The sequence below is a fragment of the Triticum dicoccoides genome, chromosome 2A, assembly GCF_002162155.2.
Source record: "Triticum dicoccoides isolate Atlit2015 ecotype Zavitan chromosome 2A, WEW_v2.0, whole genome shotgun sequence".
Classification (NCBI taxonomy): domain Eukaryota; kingdom Viridiplantae; phylum Streptophyta; class Magnoliopsida; order Poales; family Poaceae; genus Triticum; species Triticum dicoccoides.
In genome coordinates, this window is record NC_041382.1 from 146,389,008 (window position 1) to 146,405,755 (window position 16,748).

Below are 16,748 nucleotides of genomic sequence, written 5' to 3' on the forward strand. Positions count from 1 at the left end.
GCAGCAAGTTTGCTTGCATATGCACTCGCCTCGTGATGTTCATTGGTCTCTGGTTAGCGTATTCTTCGGTACATCCTTGGCACGTCAACTTATGGTCTTCGTCTACGTGCTTCCGCCTCCAGCGAGCTTCTAGCCTATACGGATGCGGACTGGGCTGGTTGTCCTGACACTCGACGATCCACGCCGGGCTACTGTGTCTTCTTAGGCGACTTGCTTGTCTCATGGTCCTCTAATCAGCAGCCCACTGTCTCCCACTCGAGTGCCGAGGCCGAGTACCGCGTTGTTGCCAACGTCGTCGTTGAGACTTGTTGGCTGTGTCACCTACTTGGTGAACTTCGGGTTCCTATCCCGAAGGATACGGTGATTTTTTGTGATAATGTTTCGGCCACCTATCTCGCGACCAATCCGGTGCAGTATAAGCGCACCAAACACATCGAACAAGATGTGCAATTCGTCCGCGAGAAGGTCCGGTTGAGTCAGCTACGTGTCCTTCACGTCCCGACTACCCAACAGTTTGCTGACATTATGACCAAGGGGTTGCCAACCGTTGTATTCCAGGAGTTTCATTCCAGTCTTTGCATCGCCGACATCGACGCATCGACTGCGCGGGAGGGGGGGTTGAGCGTGACATATCTGTAATTATCTCCAATTGATCTTCCTATGATCTCTAGCCTTGTATAGCTTGACTCCTAGAGATATGGTAGGGTTAGTTGGCTTGTCACGCAAAACAAGTTGTATATATTGTAACCAACTCCGATGAATACAATTGAGTTGCATCCAATACCTTTCTACACTCATTCCCGCAACCCGCAGTGTGACGAAGCGAGCGACGGAGGAGGAGCGCACATATACAGCTTTTCTTCTGAAGCTTCCAATAACATGTGGTAGAGTAGCCCTTATAAAGAGGTCTCACTCTTACTACTGAAGCAGTATGGTACTAAATTTCTCACCTCTTACCATGCACCTAAATAGACATTAGAGATTAATGAGGGATTATTGTCTTAAATAGGCTAAGAGATTAATCAGAAGTTATTGTCTTATAGTACGAGTCAAAGCCCATCTATAATCCAAACACAACCTTGCTCCGTGCTGACACCACTGCTGATGTGCTTGCATTTACATGCATGATCTCGTCACATCAGCAATGGACGAGAAACTGCTGTTCGACTTTACAAAGCCTTGGACCTCGGCAACCCGCCGGTGTGCCTCGTAGTACACATCATCCGGAAATAGCTATTCTTATACTACCACAATTTGTCTGTTAGCTATAGCAGAGCAGAGCAGGTGGGCAGTCGCCCTCCGAAACCATCGCGTCGTGACGCGGTTTTCCAGCAGAGGAAACGGAAGTCTCGGGCCGGCGTGACCTTACTTAAAGCGGCAGAGAGGGCCATGGACGACACAGTCAGTTGAGTCGATTCCCTTGACCGGAGGAGAAGAGAACACGGGAGACCGAGAGTCCGAGAAGCTTGCTGTGAGGAAGATGAGCAGGGTGTGCGTCACCGGAGCCGCCGGCTACATCGCGGCCTGGCTCGTCCGCAAGCTTCTGGAGCGAGGCTGCGTCGTCCACGCCACCTTGAGATCCCTCCGTAAGTTCAGCTAGCATGTAGCCCTAGTATATTCTTTGCATGGAACTCTGGAGTAGACCGAATATCCATGGCCGCAAGTCCTTGTAGCTGCAAGAAGGCTAATCGTCGTACGGAACCGTTGGTGAATGCGTTCGTGGCAGGGGATGAGAAGAAGACAGGGCTGCTGAGATCGCTCCCCGGCGCGGCGGAGCGGCTGGTGCTGTTCGAGGCGGACATCTACGACGCCGCCTCCTTCGAGCCGGCCATCCAGGGCTGCGAGTTCGTCTTCCTCGTCGCCACCCCGCTGCTGCACGACTCCAGCAGCACCAAGGTAACGCAAGACGATCGGACAAACTCGAGCTCAAAATCTGGCTGGTCACCCGCCTCTTGATGGAGCTCACAGCTCGATCTGCCGGTGCCTGAATATTTTGTGACGCTTAACCACTACGTAGGAGCTAGTACATCGGTGCATATTTTTCTCGTACTACTAGAATAAACTACGTACGTACTATTACTCCGGGTATGTGCCGATGCGATCGACTCAAACTTCCACCACGAAATTGATTGGAGTGCAGATAGCCGGCGAGGGACGGCGTGCGGAGTTCTTAACTCGCGGTCTGTCCCCTGTTATCGTAGGCGGTGGCGGCGGCTTTCGGCCAATATAATGGCCTCGCGCTGACTTTCTCTTTTGTCTTCACGCTCGCTGGCAGGATAGACCCTCGATCGGTACTTCTTAATACTCCTCCGTCCGGTCCCTTTTACTCTGTATATAAAAATTATCTAAAATCAAATTTTATAAAATTTGATCATATTTATACAAAAAGTACTAACATTTACCATGTTAAAGCTATACAATATGAAAATTTAAGTTATGAGACATCTACTGATATTGATTTCATATTATGAATGTTGGTGTTTCTTTTATAAAGTTGATCAAACTTTACGAACCTTGATTTTATACAAATCTTATATGCGAACTTAAAAGAACCGGAGGGAGTAATTCCATCCGTGGGCGCGACGAGATCGCCGGCCATAACGTGGGTTACATCAGCGGCGGGGAGATCCCGGCCGTAGCCACAACCGCATGGTCACCATGGGGCGATCTCGTCCACTCGCTCGGTGGTCTCCATTTCTGCACTACGGCCACGCTTGAAGCGGGATTTTTTTTTTCTTTTTGAGCTGACTCTGGCCAACAGATGACCGAGCTTTGCACGGGATAAGATACCCGGATTAGAGAAACTCCGGACACGGACCGACCTTGGCTATTGCTGGCACTAGAAGTCGATCTAGAAACTGCATGCGTAGTCGAGTGCTCGAGCGGTTTGATTGGGCGTGATTGGAATTCCGGCGCTCCATGTGTTGGACTCTTCTTCGTGCATGCGTTTGAGGGCATGTACAATGGTGCTGTCTTAGGAGTGCCACATAGGATAGATGATGAGGTGGGGGAGAGAGAACACATAAAAAAGGCTTGTCTTCTCTTATTTAAGAGAAGACAAGAGGTGATCTCTTAGCACAATATGTCTCACCACATTTTTAGAAATTACTAGTTATTGAAGATAAGGCTAAGAGATGACCCATTGTAGACAAAAAAATTTGTCATCTCTAAATCACATGCAAGACTTAAGATAAGACTATCTTATCAACCATTGTACATGCCCTGACAAGCACTCTAGATTGCGACCATGCCGACCAGCGGTTCACTGCGTGATGTGTGCCGTTGCTACATCAACGACTGCATGTCCAATATATGGCCATAGTTGGTTTGATGACAACGTTTGGAACTGCCAATATTTGGTAAACTAACATTTTGCATAAAATAAAAGTTGCCAAAGGTTGATAATTTTTTGTAGGTTGGCAAGAAAAGTTGGTAGCTAACCAATTATTAGCCAACGTTTGGCATCTGCAGAATATTGACATGCCAACTGTTGGCATCAAATCAATCATACTTTATATGTCACATACCAAAGGATAGTCAACTTGGGACTGTTGTGCGGTTAGTACATCAATTTTACTGAATACTAACACCTTTTTTTTCACATATATAACTTTTTTAGCACAGTACAGTTGCATATCTGTTTATACATATAAGTTAACAAAGAAAGTGTTCATCGTTAATATGCATGCAGTACAAGAACATAACGGAAGCGATCGTGGACGCGACGCGCATCATCCTGCAGCAGTGCGAGCGGTCCAAGACGGTGCGGCGCGTCATCCACACGGCCTCCGTCACGGCCGCCTCGCCGCTCAAGGAGGACGGCGACGGGTACAAGGACAGCATGAACGAGTCCTGCTGGTCGCCGCTCAACCTCTCCTACGGTTACAGCAACGTTCACCTCGACGTAAGTATCCACACTCTCTCGGACAGCCGATCCATATCAGCTGGGTGTACCAGCAACTAACGGCGACGTGTTGGCGTGTACGCAGGCGTACGTGTCGTCCAAGCGGCTGTCGGAGGAGGAGCTGCTGGGGTACAACGACAAGTCGGAGGGCAGGGCGTTCGAGGTGGTGACGCTGGCGTGCGGGCTCGTCGGCGGCGACACCATCCAGCCCATCCTGTGGAGCAGCATCCCCGTGGTGGTGGCGCCGCTCACCGGCAACGAGATGCACCACAACTCCCTCAAGTTCATGCAGGCGCTCTGCGGCTCCGTGCCGCTGGTGCACATCGAGGACGTCTGCGAGGCGCACCTCTTCTGCATGGACCAGCCGTCCGTGGCCGGCCGCTTCCTCTGCGCCGTCGGGTACCCCAACATGGAGGACTACCTCGCCCGTTTCGCCGCCCGCTACCCGGAGCACAAGATACTGCTCAAGAAGTATGTATATGCAATCGATCGACCTAGTCTTCCTTCTCTATGTTCTCGGATATTATTATCTGTGGCTTGGTTGATCAATTTGTGCTTGTTTTTCTGTGGTGGTGATGGTGGTGTAGGGTGGCGGGAGAGGGGGTGAGGGTGAAGGGTGATTCGAGCAAGCTTGTGGATCTGGGATTCAGGTTCAAGTATGGTGTGGAGGAGACGCTGGACTGCAGCGTGGAATGCGCCAAGAGGATGGGAGAGCTCTGATGTGTGATGCCGTCGAAAGAAAAACCCAGGGAAAACCAAACTTTGGATTTGAATGCAGCCCGCATGAGTTTGAAGTATGGTCTTCTTTTTTCCGGTTGTTCATTGTGTAATGTGTCCCCGTTGTTGTTATTAGTATATGTTTTCTCGCCAGTTGCAATGTATTGCTTTCTTTTTGGTTTATAAGGCTTATTATGCATATCACTTGATATATAATTTGACCAACATAAAATGAGTTGTATAGTCCAAAACTCATACCATTAGAAAGTACGCGCGGAGTACTCCTTACAAGGAACACTCCCATCTTGTCAGGTCACAACAAGTGACGTGCTTTATGTGCGTCACTTTTCGCAACGAGTTTTCATTTTTTCGTAGATTTGTTTATTTAAAACATTTTATCTCTTAAACCGTGGGTACAAATCTCGAATTGTTTTCATCGTTGGATTCTTCATGTCGAGATGTTAAAAATTAGATCTGTGTTGATAGATTTGACGAACTTTTTTCATGAAAAGATCGGATCAAATCACGAGAAGTAAATCCGTGCCTTTTGTGAAACAAGAAAAAGATACATTTTTCCCTTCTAAGAGGCACGATCGTACCTCTCGCGGAAGCGAATATGTGCCTTCACGAGAAGTAAAACCGTGCCTCTTGCGGAACGAAGAAAAACGTGTTTTTTTTCTTTCCGAGAGGCATGACCGTGCCACCCACTGAAGCAAATCCGTGCCTACCATGGAACAAAAAACATATGTTTTTTCTTTTCCGAGAGGCACGACTGTGCCTTTCGCGAAAGCAAATCCGTACCTCTCGCCGAACGGAAAAAAAAGGAAAACATGTTTTTTCTCTTTCCGAGAGGCATGACCGTGCCTCTCGCGGAAGCAAATCCGTGCCTCCACGAGAAGTAAATACGTGTCACTCGCGGAACAAAAAAGAAGAAAGCATTTGTTTTTTCGAGAAGCATGACCGTGCCTCTCACAGAAGCAAATTCGTGCCTCCACGAGAAGTAAACCTGTGCCTCTCGTGGAACGAAAAAAATGCATTTTTTTCCTTTCTGAACGCAGAACAAGAAAAAACAAAACGTGTTTTCTTTCCTTTCGGAGAGGCACGACCAGTCCTTCTCTATTGGTCAGCTTACGATCATGAATTGGTATACCTAGATACGTGAAAGGTAAAGCCCCCAATTCACATCCGAACAATTGTTTGTACGCATCTTGGTCATCATTAGCTCTCCCGAAACAGAACAGTTCGCTCTTATGGAAATTAATCTTTAACCCGGTCAATTGTTCGAATAAGCATAACACTAACTTCATGTTTCGCGCTTTTGCTAAATCGTGCTCCATGAAGGTGATAGTATCATCGGCATACTGTAGAATGGATACACCTCCATCAACTAAGTGCGGGACAAGGCCACCTACCTTACCCGCATCCTTAGCCCTTCCTATGAGAATTGTCAACATATCGACCACTATGTTGAAGAGGATATGTGACATCGGATCTCCTTGCCTCACCCCTTTGTGTGTTTGGAAATAGTGACATATATCATCATTCACTTTAATTCCAACACTCCATTTTTGCGTAAAAGAGTCTACCTGGTGTCTCCAGGCCTGATCAAAACCTTTCATATGCAAAGCCTGTTGAAGGAAGGATCATTTGACCTTATCGTATGCTTTCTCAAAGTCCACTTTGAAAACAACTCCGCCCAGTTTTTTTGTGTGGATTTTATGGAGCGTTTCATGCAGGATGACAACCCCTTCTAGGATGTTTCTATCCGGCATGAAAGCCGTTTGGGACGGCTGCACCATAGAGTGCGCAATTTGCGTAAGCCTATTAGTCCCAACCTTGGTGAAAATTTTGAAACTGACATTAAGAAGATAGATAGGCCTGAACTGCTCAATATGAACGGCCTCTGTTTTCTTAGGGAGTAGAGTTATCGTTCCAAAATTAAGTTGAAACAACTGAAGCTGTCCAGAGAATAGATCATGGAACATCGGAAACAAGTCCCCTTTGATAATATGCCAGCATTTTTTATAAAACTCCGTCGGAAAACCATCCGGCCCTGGAGCCTTATTGTTTATCATTTGTGAAATTGCCTCAAACACCTCTTTCTCCGTAAATGGGGCAGTCAAAATCTCATTCTCGTCTGACGCAAGTTGAGGAACATCCTCAACCCTGGACTCATCTAAGGACACAAAGTTATCCTCCGGAGGCCCAAACAGCTGCTTATAGTAATTGGTGATATACACTTTCAGATTCTCTTGTCCTAAAATCGTCCCCTCGTCCTGCTCTAGCTGAAATGTCCTCTTCTTGCGGTGTTTTCCATTTGCAATCATATGGAAGAACTGAGTGTTATCATCCCCTTGGATGATTTTGCGAACCTTAGCTTCCAATGCCCACTTCAATTCCTCCTCCCGAAGAAGTTCTCTCAGTCTCAACTCCGCCTCCACCTTAGATTCCAGCTCTCAGGTATCTAAGATAGCGGACTCGGTTTTTAAATCTAGGGATTGAATAAGAAAGGGAAGCCTTTTCTTCTCAGCCTTATAAATCACATGCGTATGTTTAGCCCATCCACGAAGGAATCTTCGCAGATGCCTAATCTTACTCTGCCACCTTTCAACAGGAGACCTTCCTCCTGATTTTTTTGCCCATTCTCTAGCAATCAAATCAAGGAACCCTTCTCTATCAAACCACGATAATTCGAAACAAAAGGTGTCCTTATTGCCCACATGGGTAGGATCGCTAGAGTCAACAAGCAATGGGGTGTGGTCTGAAATTGTGTGTGATAACGCCTGGACTGTTGGGGAACGTAGTAATTTCAAAATTTTCCTACGCACACGCAAGATCATGGTGATGCATAGCAACGAGAGGGGAGAGTGTTGTCCATGTACCCTCGTAGACCGAAAGCAGAAGCGTTAGCACAACGCGGTTGATGTAGTCGTACGTCTTCACGATCCGACCGATCAATTACCGAATGCACGGCACCTTCGAGTTCTGCACACGTTCAACTCGATGACGTCCCTCGAACTCCGATCCAGCCGAGTGTTGAGGGAGAGTTTTGTTAGCACGACGGCGTGGTGACGATGATGATGTTCTACCGACGCAGGGCTTCGCCTAAGCACCGCTACGATATGACCGAGGTGGATTATGGTGGAGGGGGGCACCGCACACGGCTAAGAGATCAAGAGATCAATTGTTGTGTCTATGGGGTGCCCCCTGGCCACGTATATAAAGGAGTGGAGGAGGGGGGAGAGGGCCGGCCCCTATGGCGCGCCCTGGAGGAGTCCTACTCCCACCGGGAGTAGGATTCCCCCCTTCCAAGTAGTAGGAGTAGGAGTCAAGGCAAGGGAAGAGAGAAGAGAAGGAAGGAGGGGGCGCAGCCCCTCCCCCTAGTCCAATTCGGACTAGGCCTTGGGAGGAGCCCAACCTCTCCTCTCTCTTTCCCCTAAATCCCAATGAGGCCCATATACTCCCCGGCGAATTCCCATAACTCTCCGGTACTCCGAAAAATACCCGAATCACTCGGAACCTTTCCGATGTCCGAATATAGTCGTCCAATATATCGATCTTTACGTCTCGACCATTTCGAGACTCCTCGTCATGTTCCCGATCTCATCCGGGATTCCGAACTACCTTCGGTACATCAATACACATAAACTCATAATATAACCGTCATCGAACTTTAAGCGTGCGGACCCTACGGGTTCGAGAACTATGTAGACATGACCGAGACACGTCTCCGGTCAATAACCAATAGCGGAACCTGGATGCTCATATTGGTTCCCACATATTCTACGAAGATCTTTATCGGTCAAACCGCATAACAACATACGTTGTTCCCTTTGTCATCGGTATGTTACTTGCCCGAGATTCGATCGTCGGTATCTCAATACCTAGTTCAATCTCGTTACCGGCAAGTCTATTTACTCGCTCTGTAATACATAATCCCGCAACTAACTCATTAGCTGCAATGCTTGCAAGGCTTATGTTGGGGAACGTTGCAGAAAACAAAAAAAATTCCTACGTTTTCACCAAGATCCATCTATGAGTTCATCTAGCAACGAGTGATCGGATGCATCTACATACCTTTGTAGATCGCGAGCGGAAGCGTTCAAAGAACGGGGATGAGGGAGTCGTACTCGTCGTGATCCAAATCACCGGAGATCCTAGCGCCAAACGGACGGCACCTCCACGTTCAACACACGTACGGTCAGCATGACGTCTCCTCCTTCTTGATCCAGTAAGGGGAAGGAGAGGTTGATGAAAATCCAGCAGCATGACGGCGTGGTGGTGGATGCATCAGTCACCGCAGCAGGGCTTCGCCGAGCTTCTGGGAGAGGGAGAGGTGTAGCAGGGAAGAGGGAGGCGTCAAGGCTTGAGGTGTGGCTGCCATCCCTCCCCCCCTTTACATAGGCCCCCTAGGGGGGCGGCGGCCAAGGGGGTGGAGTACCCCCCAAGGCAAGTGGAGGCGCCCCCTCCCCTAGGGCTCCCAACCCTAGGCGCATGGGGGGGCCCAAGGGGGGCGCACCAGCCCACTAAGGGCTGGTTCCCCTCCCCACTTCAGCCCTTGGGGCCCTCCGGGATGGGTGGCCCCACCCGGTGGACCCCCGGGACCCATCCGGTGGTCCTGGTACAATACCGGTGACCCCGAAACTTTCCCGATGGCCGAAATAACACTTCCTATATATAATTCTTCACCTCCAGACCATTCCGGAACTCTTCGTGACGTCCGGGATCTCATTCGGGGCTCCGAACAACTTTCAGATTACTGCATACTCATATCCATACAACCCTAGCGTCACCGAACCTTAAGTGTGTAGACCCTACGGGTTCGGGAGACATGTAGACATGACCGAGACGGCTCTCCGGTTAATAACCAACAGCGGGATCTGGATACCCATGTTGGCTCCCACATGCTCCTCGATGATCTTATCGGATGAACCATGATGTCGAGGATTCAAGCAACCCCGTATACATTTCCCTTTGTCAATCGGTACGTTACTTGCCCGAGATTTGATCGTCGGTATCCCAATGCCTCGTTCAATCTCGTTACCGGCAAGTCACTTTACTCGTACCGTAATGCATGATCCCGTGATCAACCACTTGATCACATTGAGCTCATTATGATGATGCATTACTGAGTGGGCCCAGAGATACCTCTCCGTCATACGGAGTGACAAATCCCAGTCTCGATTCGTGCCAACCCAACAGACACTTTCAGAGATACCTGTAATGTACCTTTATAGTCACCCAGTTACGTTGTGACGTTTGGCACACCCAAGGCACTCCTACGGCATCCGGGAGTTGCACAATCTCATGGTCTAAGGAAATGATACTTGACATCCAGAAAAGCTACACCAAACGAACTACACGATCTTTGTGCTATGCTTAGGTTTGGGTCTTGTCCATCACATCATTCTCCTAATGATGTGATCCCGTTATCAATGACATCCCCATGTCCATAGCCAGGAAATCATGACTATCTGTTGATCAACGAGCTAGTCAACTAGAGGCTCACTAGGGACACATTGTGGTCTATGTATTCACACATGTATTACGATTTCCGGATAATACAATTATAGCATGAATAATAGACAATTATCATGAACAAGGAAATATAATAATCATTTTATTATTGCCTCTAGGGCATATTTCCAACAGTCTCCCACTTGCACTAGAGTCAATCATCTAGTTACATTGTGATGAATCGAACACCCATGGAATTCTGGTGTTGATCATGTTTTGCTCTAGGGAGAGGTTTAGTCAACGGATCTGCTACATCCAGGTCCGTATGTACTTTACAAATCTCTATGTCTCCATTTTGAACACTTTCACGAATGGAGTTGAAGCGACGTTTGATATGCCTGGTCTTCCTGTGAAACCTGGGCTCCTTGGCAAGGGCAATAGCTCCAGTGTTGTCATAGAAGAGAGTCATCGGGCCCGACGCATTGGGTTTGACTCCTATGTTGGTAATGAACTCCTTCACCTAGACTGCTTCATGTGCTGCCTCCGAGGCTGCCATGTACTCGGCTTCACATGTAGATCCCGCCACAACGCTTTGCTTGCAACTACACCAGCTTACTGCCCGACCATTCAAAATATACACGTATCTGGTTTGTGACTTAGAGTCATCCAGATCTGTGTCGAAGCTAGCGTCGATGTAACCCTTTACGACGAGCTCTTCGTCACCTCATAAACGAGAAACATTTCCTTAGTCCTTTTCAGGTACTTCAGGATATTCTTGACCGCTGTCCAGTGTTCCTTGTCGGGATTACTTTGGTACCTACCTACCAAACTTACGGCAAGGTTTACATCAGGTCTGGTACACAGCATGGCATACATAATAGACCCTATGCCTGAGGCATAGGGGATGACACTCATCTCTTCTATATCTTCTGCCGTGGTCGGACATTGAGCTGAGCTCAATTTCACACCTTGCAACACAGGCAAGAACCCCTTCTTAGACTGATCCATATTGAACTTCTTCAATATCTTATCAAGGTATGTGCTTTGTGAAAGACCTATGAGGCGTCTTGATCTATCTCTATAGATCTTGATGCCTAATATATAAGCAGCTTCTCCAAGGTCCTTCATTGCAAAACTCTTATTCAAGTAGGCCTTAATGCTGTCCAAAAGCTCTATATCATTTCCCATCAAAAGTATGTCATCTACATATAATATGAGAAATGCTACAGAGCTCCCACTCACTTTCTTGTAAACGCAGGCTTCTCCATAAGTCTTCATAAACCCAAACGCTTTGATCATCTCATCAAAGCGAATGTTCCAACTCCGAGATGCTTGCACCAGCCCATAAATCGAGCGTTGGAGCTTGCACACCTTGTCAGCATTCTTAGGATTGACAAAACCTTCCGGCTGCATCATATACAATTCTTCCTTAAGGAAACCATTAAGGAATGCCGTTTTGACGTCCATTTGCCATATCTCATAATCATAGAATGCGGCAATTGCTAACATGATTCGGACGGACTTCAGCTTCACTACAGGTGAGAAAGTCTCATCGTAGTCAACCCCTTGAACTTGTCGAGAACCCTTAGCGACAAGCCGAGCTTTATAGATGGTCACATTACCATCCGCGTCTGTCTTCTTCTTAAAGATCCATTTATTTTCTATGGCTCGCCGATCATCGGGCAAGTCAGTCAAAGTCCATACTTCGTTTTCATACATGGATCCTATCTCGGATTTCATGGCTTCCAGCCATTTGTCGGAATCCGGGCCCGCCATCACTTCTTCATAGTTCGAAGGTTCACCGTTGTCTAACAACATGATTTCCAAGACAGGGTTGCCGTACCACTCTGGTGCGGAACGTGTCCTTGTGGACCTTCGAAGTTCAGTAAGAGCTTGATCAGAAGTATCTTGATCATCATCATTAACTTCCTCTCGAATTGGTGCAGGCACCAAGGAACATTTACCTGAGCTGCGCTACTCTCTGCTTCAAGAGGCAGTACTTCATCAAGCTCCACTTTCCTCCCACTTACTTCTTTCGAGAGAAACTCCTTCTCTAGAAAGGATCCATTCTTGGCAACAAAGATCTTGCCTTCAGATCTGAGGTAGAAGGTATACCCAATAGTTTCTTTAGGGTATCCTATGAAGACGCATTTTTCCGACTTGGGTTCGAGCTTTTCAGGTTGAAGTTTCTTGACATAAGCATCACATCCCCAAACTTTTAGAAACGACAGCTTAGGTTTCTTCCCAAACCATAATTCATACGGTGTCGTCTCAACGGATTTCGACAGTGCCCTATTTAAAGTGAATGCGGCGGTCTCTAAAGCATAGCCCAAAAATGATAGCGGTAAATCGGTAAGAGACATCATAGATTGCACCATATCTAATAGAGTGCGATTACGACGTTCGGACACACCATTACGCTGAGGTGTTCCAGGCGGCGTGAGTTGTGAAACTATTCCACATTTTCTTAAGTGTGTGCCAAATTCGTGACTCAAGTATTCTCCCCCACGATCTGATCGCAAGAACTTGATTTTCCTGTCACGTTGATTCTCAACCTCACTCTGAAATTCCTTGAACTTTTCAAAGGTCTCAGACTTATGTTTCATTAAGTAGACATACCCATATCTACTCAAGTCATCAGTGAGGGTGAGAATATAATGATAGCCACCGTGAGCCTCAATGCTCATTGGACCGCACACATCAGTATGTATGATTTCCAATAAGTTGGTTGCTCGCTCCATTGTTCCTGAGAACGGAGTCTTGGTCATTTTACCCATGAGGCATGGTTCGCATGTGTCAAATGATTCATAATCAAGAGACTCTAAAAGTCCATCTGCATGGAGCTTCTTCATGCGTTTGACACCTATGTGACCAAGGCGGTAGTGCCACAAGTATGTGGGACTATCATTATCAACCTTACATCTTTTGGTATTCACACTATGAACATGTGTAGCATTACGCTCGAGATTCATTAAGAATAAACCATTCACCATCGGAGCATGACCATAAAACATATCTCTCATATAAATAGAACAACCATTATTCTCGGATTTAAATGAGTAGCCATCTCGTATTAAACGAGATCCTGATACAATGTTCATGCTCAAAGCTGGCACTAAATAACAATTATTGAGGTTTAAAACTAATCCCGTAGGTAAATGTAGAGGTAGCGTGCCGACGGCGATCACATCGACCTTGGAACCATTCTCGACGCGCATCGTCACCTCGTCCTTCGCCAGTCTCCGCTTATTCCGCAGCTCCTGCTTTGAGTTACAAATGTGAGCAACCGCACTGGTATCAAATACCCAGGAGCTACTACGAGTACTGGTAAGGTACACATCAATTACATGTATATCACATATACCTTTCGTGATGCCGGCCTTCTTGTTCGCTAAGTATTTGGGGCAGTTCCGCTTCCAGTGACCACTTCCCTTGCAATAAAAACACTTAGTCTCGGGCTTGGGTCCATTCTTTGGCTTCTTCCCGGTAGCTTGCTTACCGGGCGCGGCAACTCCCTTGCCGTCCTTCTTGAAGTTCTTCTTACCCTTGCCTTTCTTGAACTTAGTGGTTTTATTCACCATCAACACTTGATGTTCCTTTTTGACTTCTACCTCTGCTGATTTGAGCATTGCAAATACTTCAGGAATGGTCTTTTCCATCCCCTGCATATTGAAGTTCATCACAAAGCTCTTGTAGCTTGGTGGAAGCAACTGGAGGATTTTGTCAATGACCGTGTCATCCGGGAGATTAACTCCCAGCTGAGTCAAGCGGTTATGTAACCTAGACATTGTGAGTATGTGCTCACTGACATAACTATTTTCCTCCATCTTACAGCTGAAGAACTTGTCGGAGGCTTCATATCTCTCGACCCGGGCATGAGCTTGGAAAACCATTTTCAGCTCTTCGAACATCTCATATGCTCCGTGTCGCTCAAAACGCTTTTGGAGCCCCGGTTCTAAGCTGTAAAGCATGCCGCACTGAACGAGGGAGTAATCATCAGCACATGTCTGCCAAGCATTCATAACGTCTTGGTTCTGTGGGACGGGTGCGTCACATAGCAGTGCTTCTAGGACATAATCTTTCTTGGCAGCTATGAGGATGATCCTTACATTCCGGACCCAGTCCGTATAGTTGCTGCCATCGTCTTTCAGCTTGGTTTTCTCTAGGAACGCGTTGAAGTTGAGGACAACGTTGGCCATTTGATCTACAAGACATATTGTAAAGATTTTAGACTAAGTTCATGATAATTAAGTTCATCTAATCAAATTATTCAATGAACTCCCACTTACATAGACATCCCTCCAGTCATCTAAGTATAACATGATCCGAGTTGACTAGACCGTGTCCGATCATCACGTGAGACGGACTAGTCAACATCGATGAACATCTTATTGATCGTATCTTCTATACGACTCATGCTCGACCTTTCGGTCTTCTGTGTTCCGAGGCCATGTCTGTACATGCTAGGCTCGTCAAGTCAACCTAAGTGTTTGCATGTGTAAATCTGTCTTACACCCGTTGTATGTGAACGTTGGAATCTATCACACCCGATCATCACGTGGTGCTTCGAAACAACGAACTGTCGCAACGGCGCACAGTTAGGGGAAATACTTTCTTGAAATTATTATGAGGGATCATCTTATTTACTACCGTCGTTCTAAGTAAACAAGATGCAAAAACATGATAAACATCTCATGCAATCAAATAATAGTGACATGATATGGCCAATATCATATAGCTCCTGTGATCTCCATCTTGGGGCTCCATGATCATCTTGTCACCGACATGACACCATGATCTCCATCATCATGATCTCCATCATCGTGTCTCCATGAAGTTGCTCACCAACTATTACTTCTACTACTATGGCTAACACGTTTAGCAATAAAGTAAAGTAATTTACATGGTGTTTCTCAATGACACGCAGGTCATACAAAAAATAAAGACAACTCCTATGCCTCCTGCCGGTTGTCATACTCATCGACATGCAAGTCATGATTCCTATTACAAGAACATGATCTCATACATCACATATATCATTCATCATTCATCACAACTTTGGCCATATCACATCACAAAACACTTGCTGCAAAAACAAGTTAGACGTCCTCTAATTGTTGTTGCAAGTTTTACGTGGCTGCAAGAGGGTTCTAGCAAGAACGTTTTCTTACCTACGTTAAAGCCACAACGTGATTTGTCAACTTCTATTTACCCTTCATAAGGACCCTTTTCGTCGAATCCGCTCCAACTAAAGTGGGAGAGACAGACACCCGCCAGCCACCTTATGCAACAAGTGCATGTTAGTCGGTGGAACCGGTCTCACATAAGCGTACGTGTAAGGTTGGTCCGGGCCGCTTCATCCCACAATACCACTGAAGCAAAATAAGACTAGTAGCGGCAAGAAAGTTGACAACATCTACGCCCACAACAAATTATGTTCTACTCGTACAAAGAGAACTACGCATAGACCTAGCTCATGATGCCACTGTTGGGGAACGTTGCAGAAAACAAAAAAAATTCCTACATTTTCACCAAGATCCATCTATGAGTTCATCTAGCAACGAGTGATCGGATGCATCTACATACCTTCGTAGATCGCGAGCGGAAGCGTTCAAAGAATGGGGATGAGGGAGTCGTACTCGTCGTGATCCAAATCACCGGAGATCCTAGCACCGAACGGATGGCACCTCCGCGTTCAACACACGTACGGTCAGCGTGAAGTCTCCATCTTCTTGATCCAGCAAGGGGAAGGAGAGGTTGATGAAGATCCAGCAGCACGACGGCGTGGTGGTGGATGCAGCAGTCACCGCAGCAGGGCTTCGCCGAGCTTTTGGGAGAGGGAGAGGTGTAGCAGGAGAGAGGGAGGCGCCAAGGCTTGAGGTGTGGCTGCCATCCCTCCCCCCTTTATATAGGCCCCCTAGGGGGGCGGCGGCCAAGGGGGTGGAGTACCCCCCAAGGCAAGTGGAGGCGCCCCCTCCCCTAGGGTTCCCAACCCTAGGCGCATGAGGGGGGCCCAAGGGGGGCGCACCAGCCCACTAAGGGCTGGTTCCCCTCCCCACTTCAGCCCTTGGGGCCCTCCGGGATGGGTGGCCCCACCCGGTGGACCCCCGGGACCCATCCGGTGGTCCCGGTACAATACCGGTGACCCCGAAACTTTCCCGATGGCCGAAATAACACTTCCTATATATAATTCTTCACCTCCGGACCATTCCGGAACTCTTCGTGACGTCCGGGATCTCATCCGGAACTCTGAACAACTTTCGGATTACTGCATACTCATATCCATACAACCCTAGCGTCACCGAACCTTAAGTGTGTAGACCCTACGAGTTCAGGAGACATGCAGACATGACCGAGACGGCTCTCCGGTCAATAACCAACAGCGGGATCTGGATACCCATGTTGGCTCCCACATGCTCCTCGATGATCTTATCGGATGAACCACGATGTCGAGGATTCAAGCAACCCCATATACAATTCCCTTTGTCAATCGGTACGTTACTTGCCCGAGATTTGATCATCGATATCCCAATACCTCGTTCAATCTCGTTACCGGCAAGTCACTTTACTCGTACCGTAATGCATGATCCCGTGATCAACCACTTGATCACATTGAGCTCATTATGATGATGCATTACCGAGTGGGCCCAGAGATACCTCTCCGTCATAC

At 47.3% G+C, this 16,748-nt stretch overlaps 1 protein-coding gene across 1 annotated transcript; it reads left to right on the plus strand.

Moving 5' to 3' along the window:
• Positions 1–1,280: 1,280 nt before the first annotated feature.
• LOC119353887 (putative anthocyanidin reductase) lies at positions 1,281–4,642 on the plus strand. The gene is made up of 5 exons (XM_037620586.1): positions 1,281–1,586; positions 1,727–1,896; positions 3,692–3,904; positions 3,990–4,375; positions 4,492–4,642. The coding sequence occupies exons 1-5, from the start codon at positions 1,481–1,483 to the stop codon at positions 4,622–4,624; spliced, it is 1,008 nt and encodes a 335-aa protein (XP_037476483.1). The 5' UTR covers positions 1,281–1,480; the 3' UTR covers positions 4,625–4,642.
• The last annotated feature ends 12,106 nt before the right edge of the window (positions 4,643–16,748 follow it).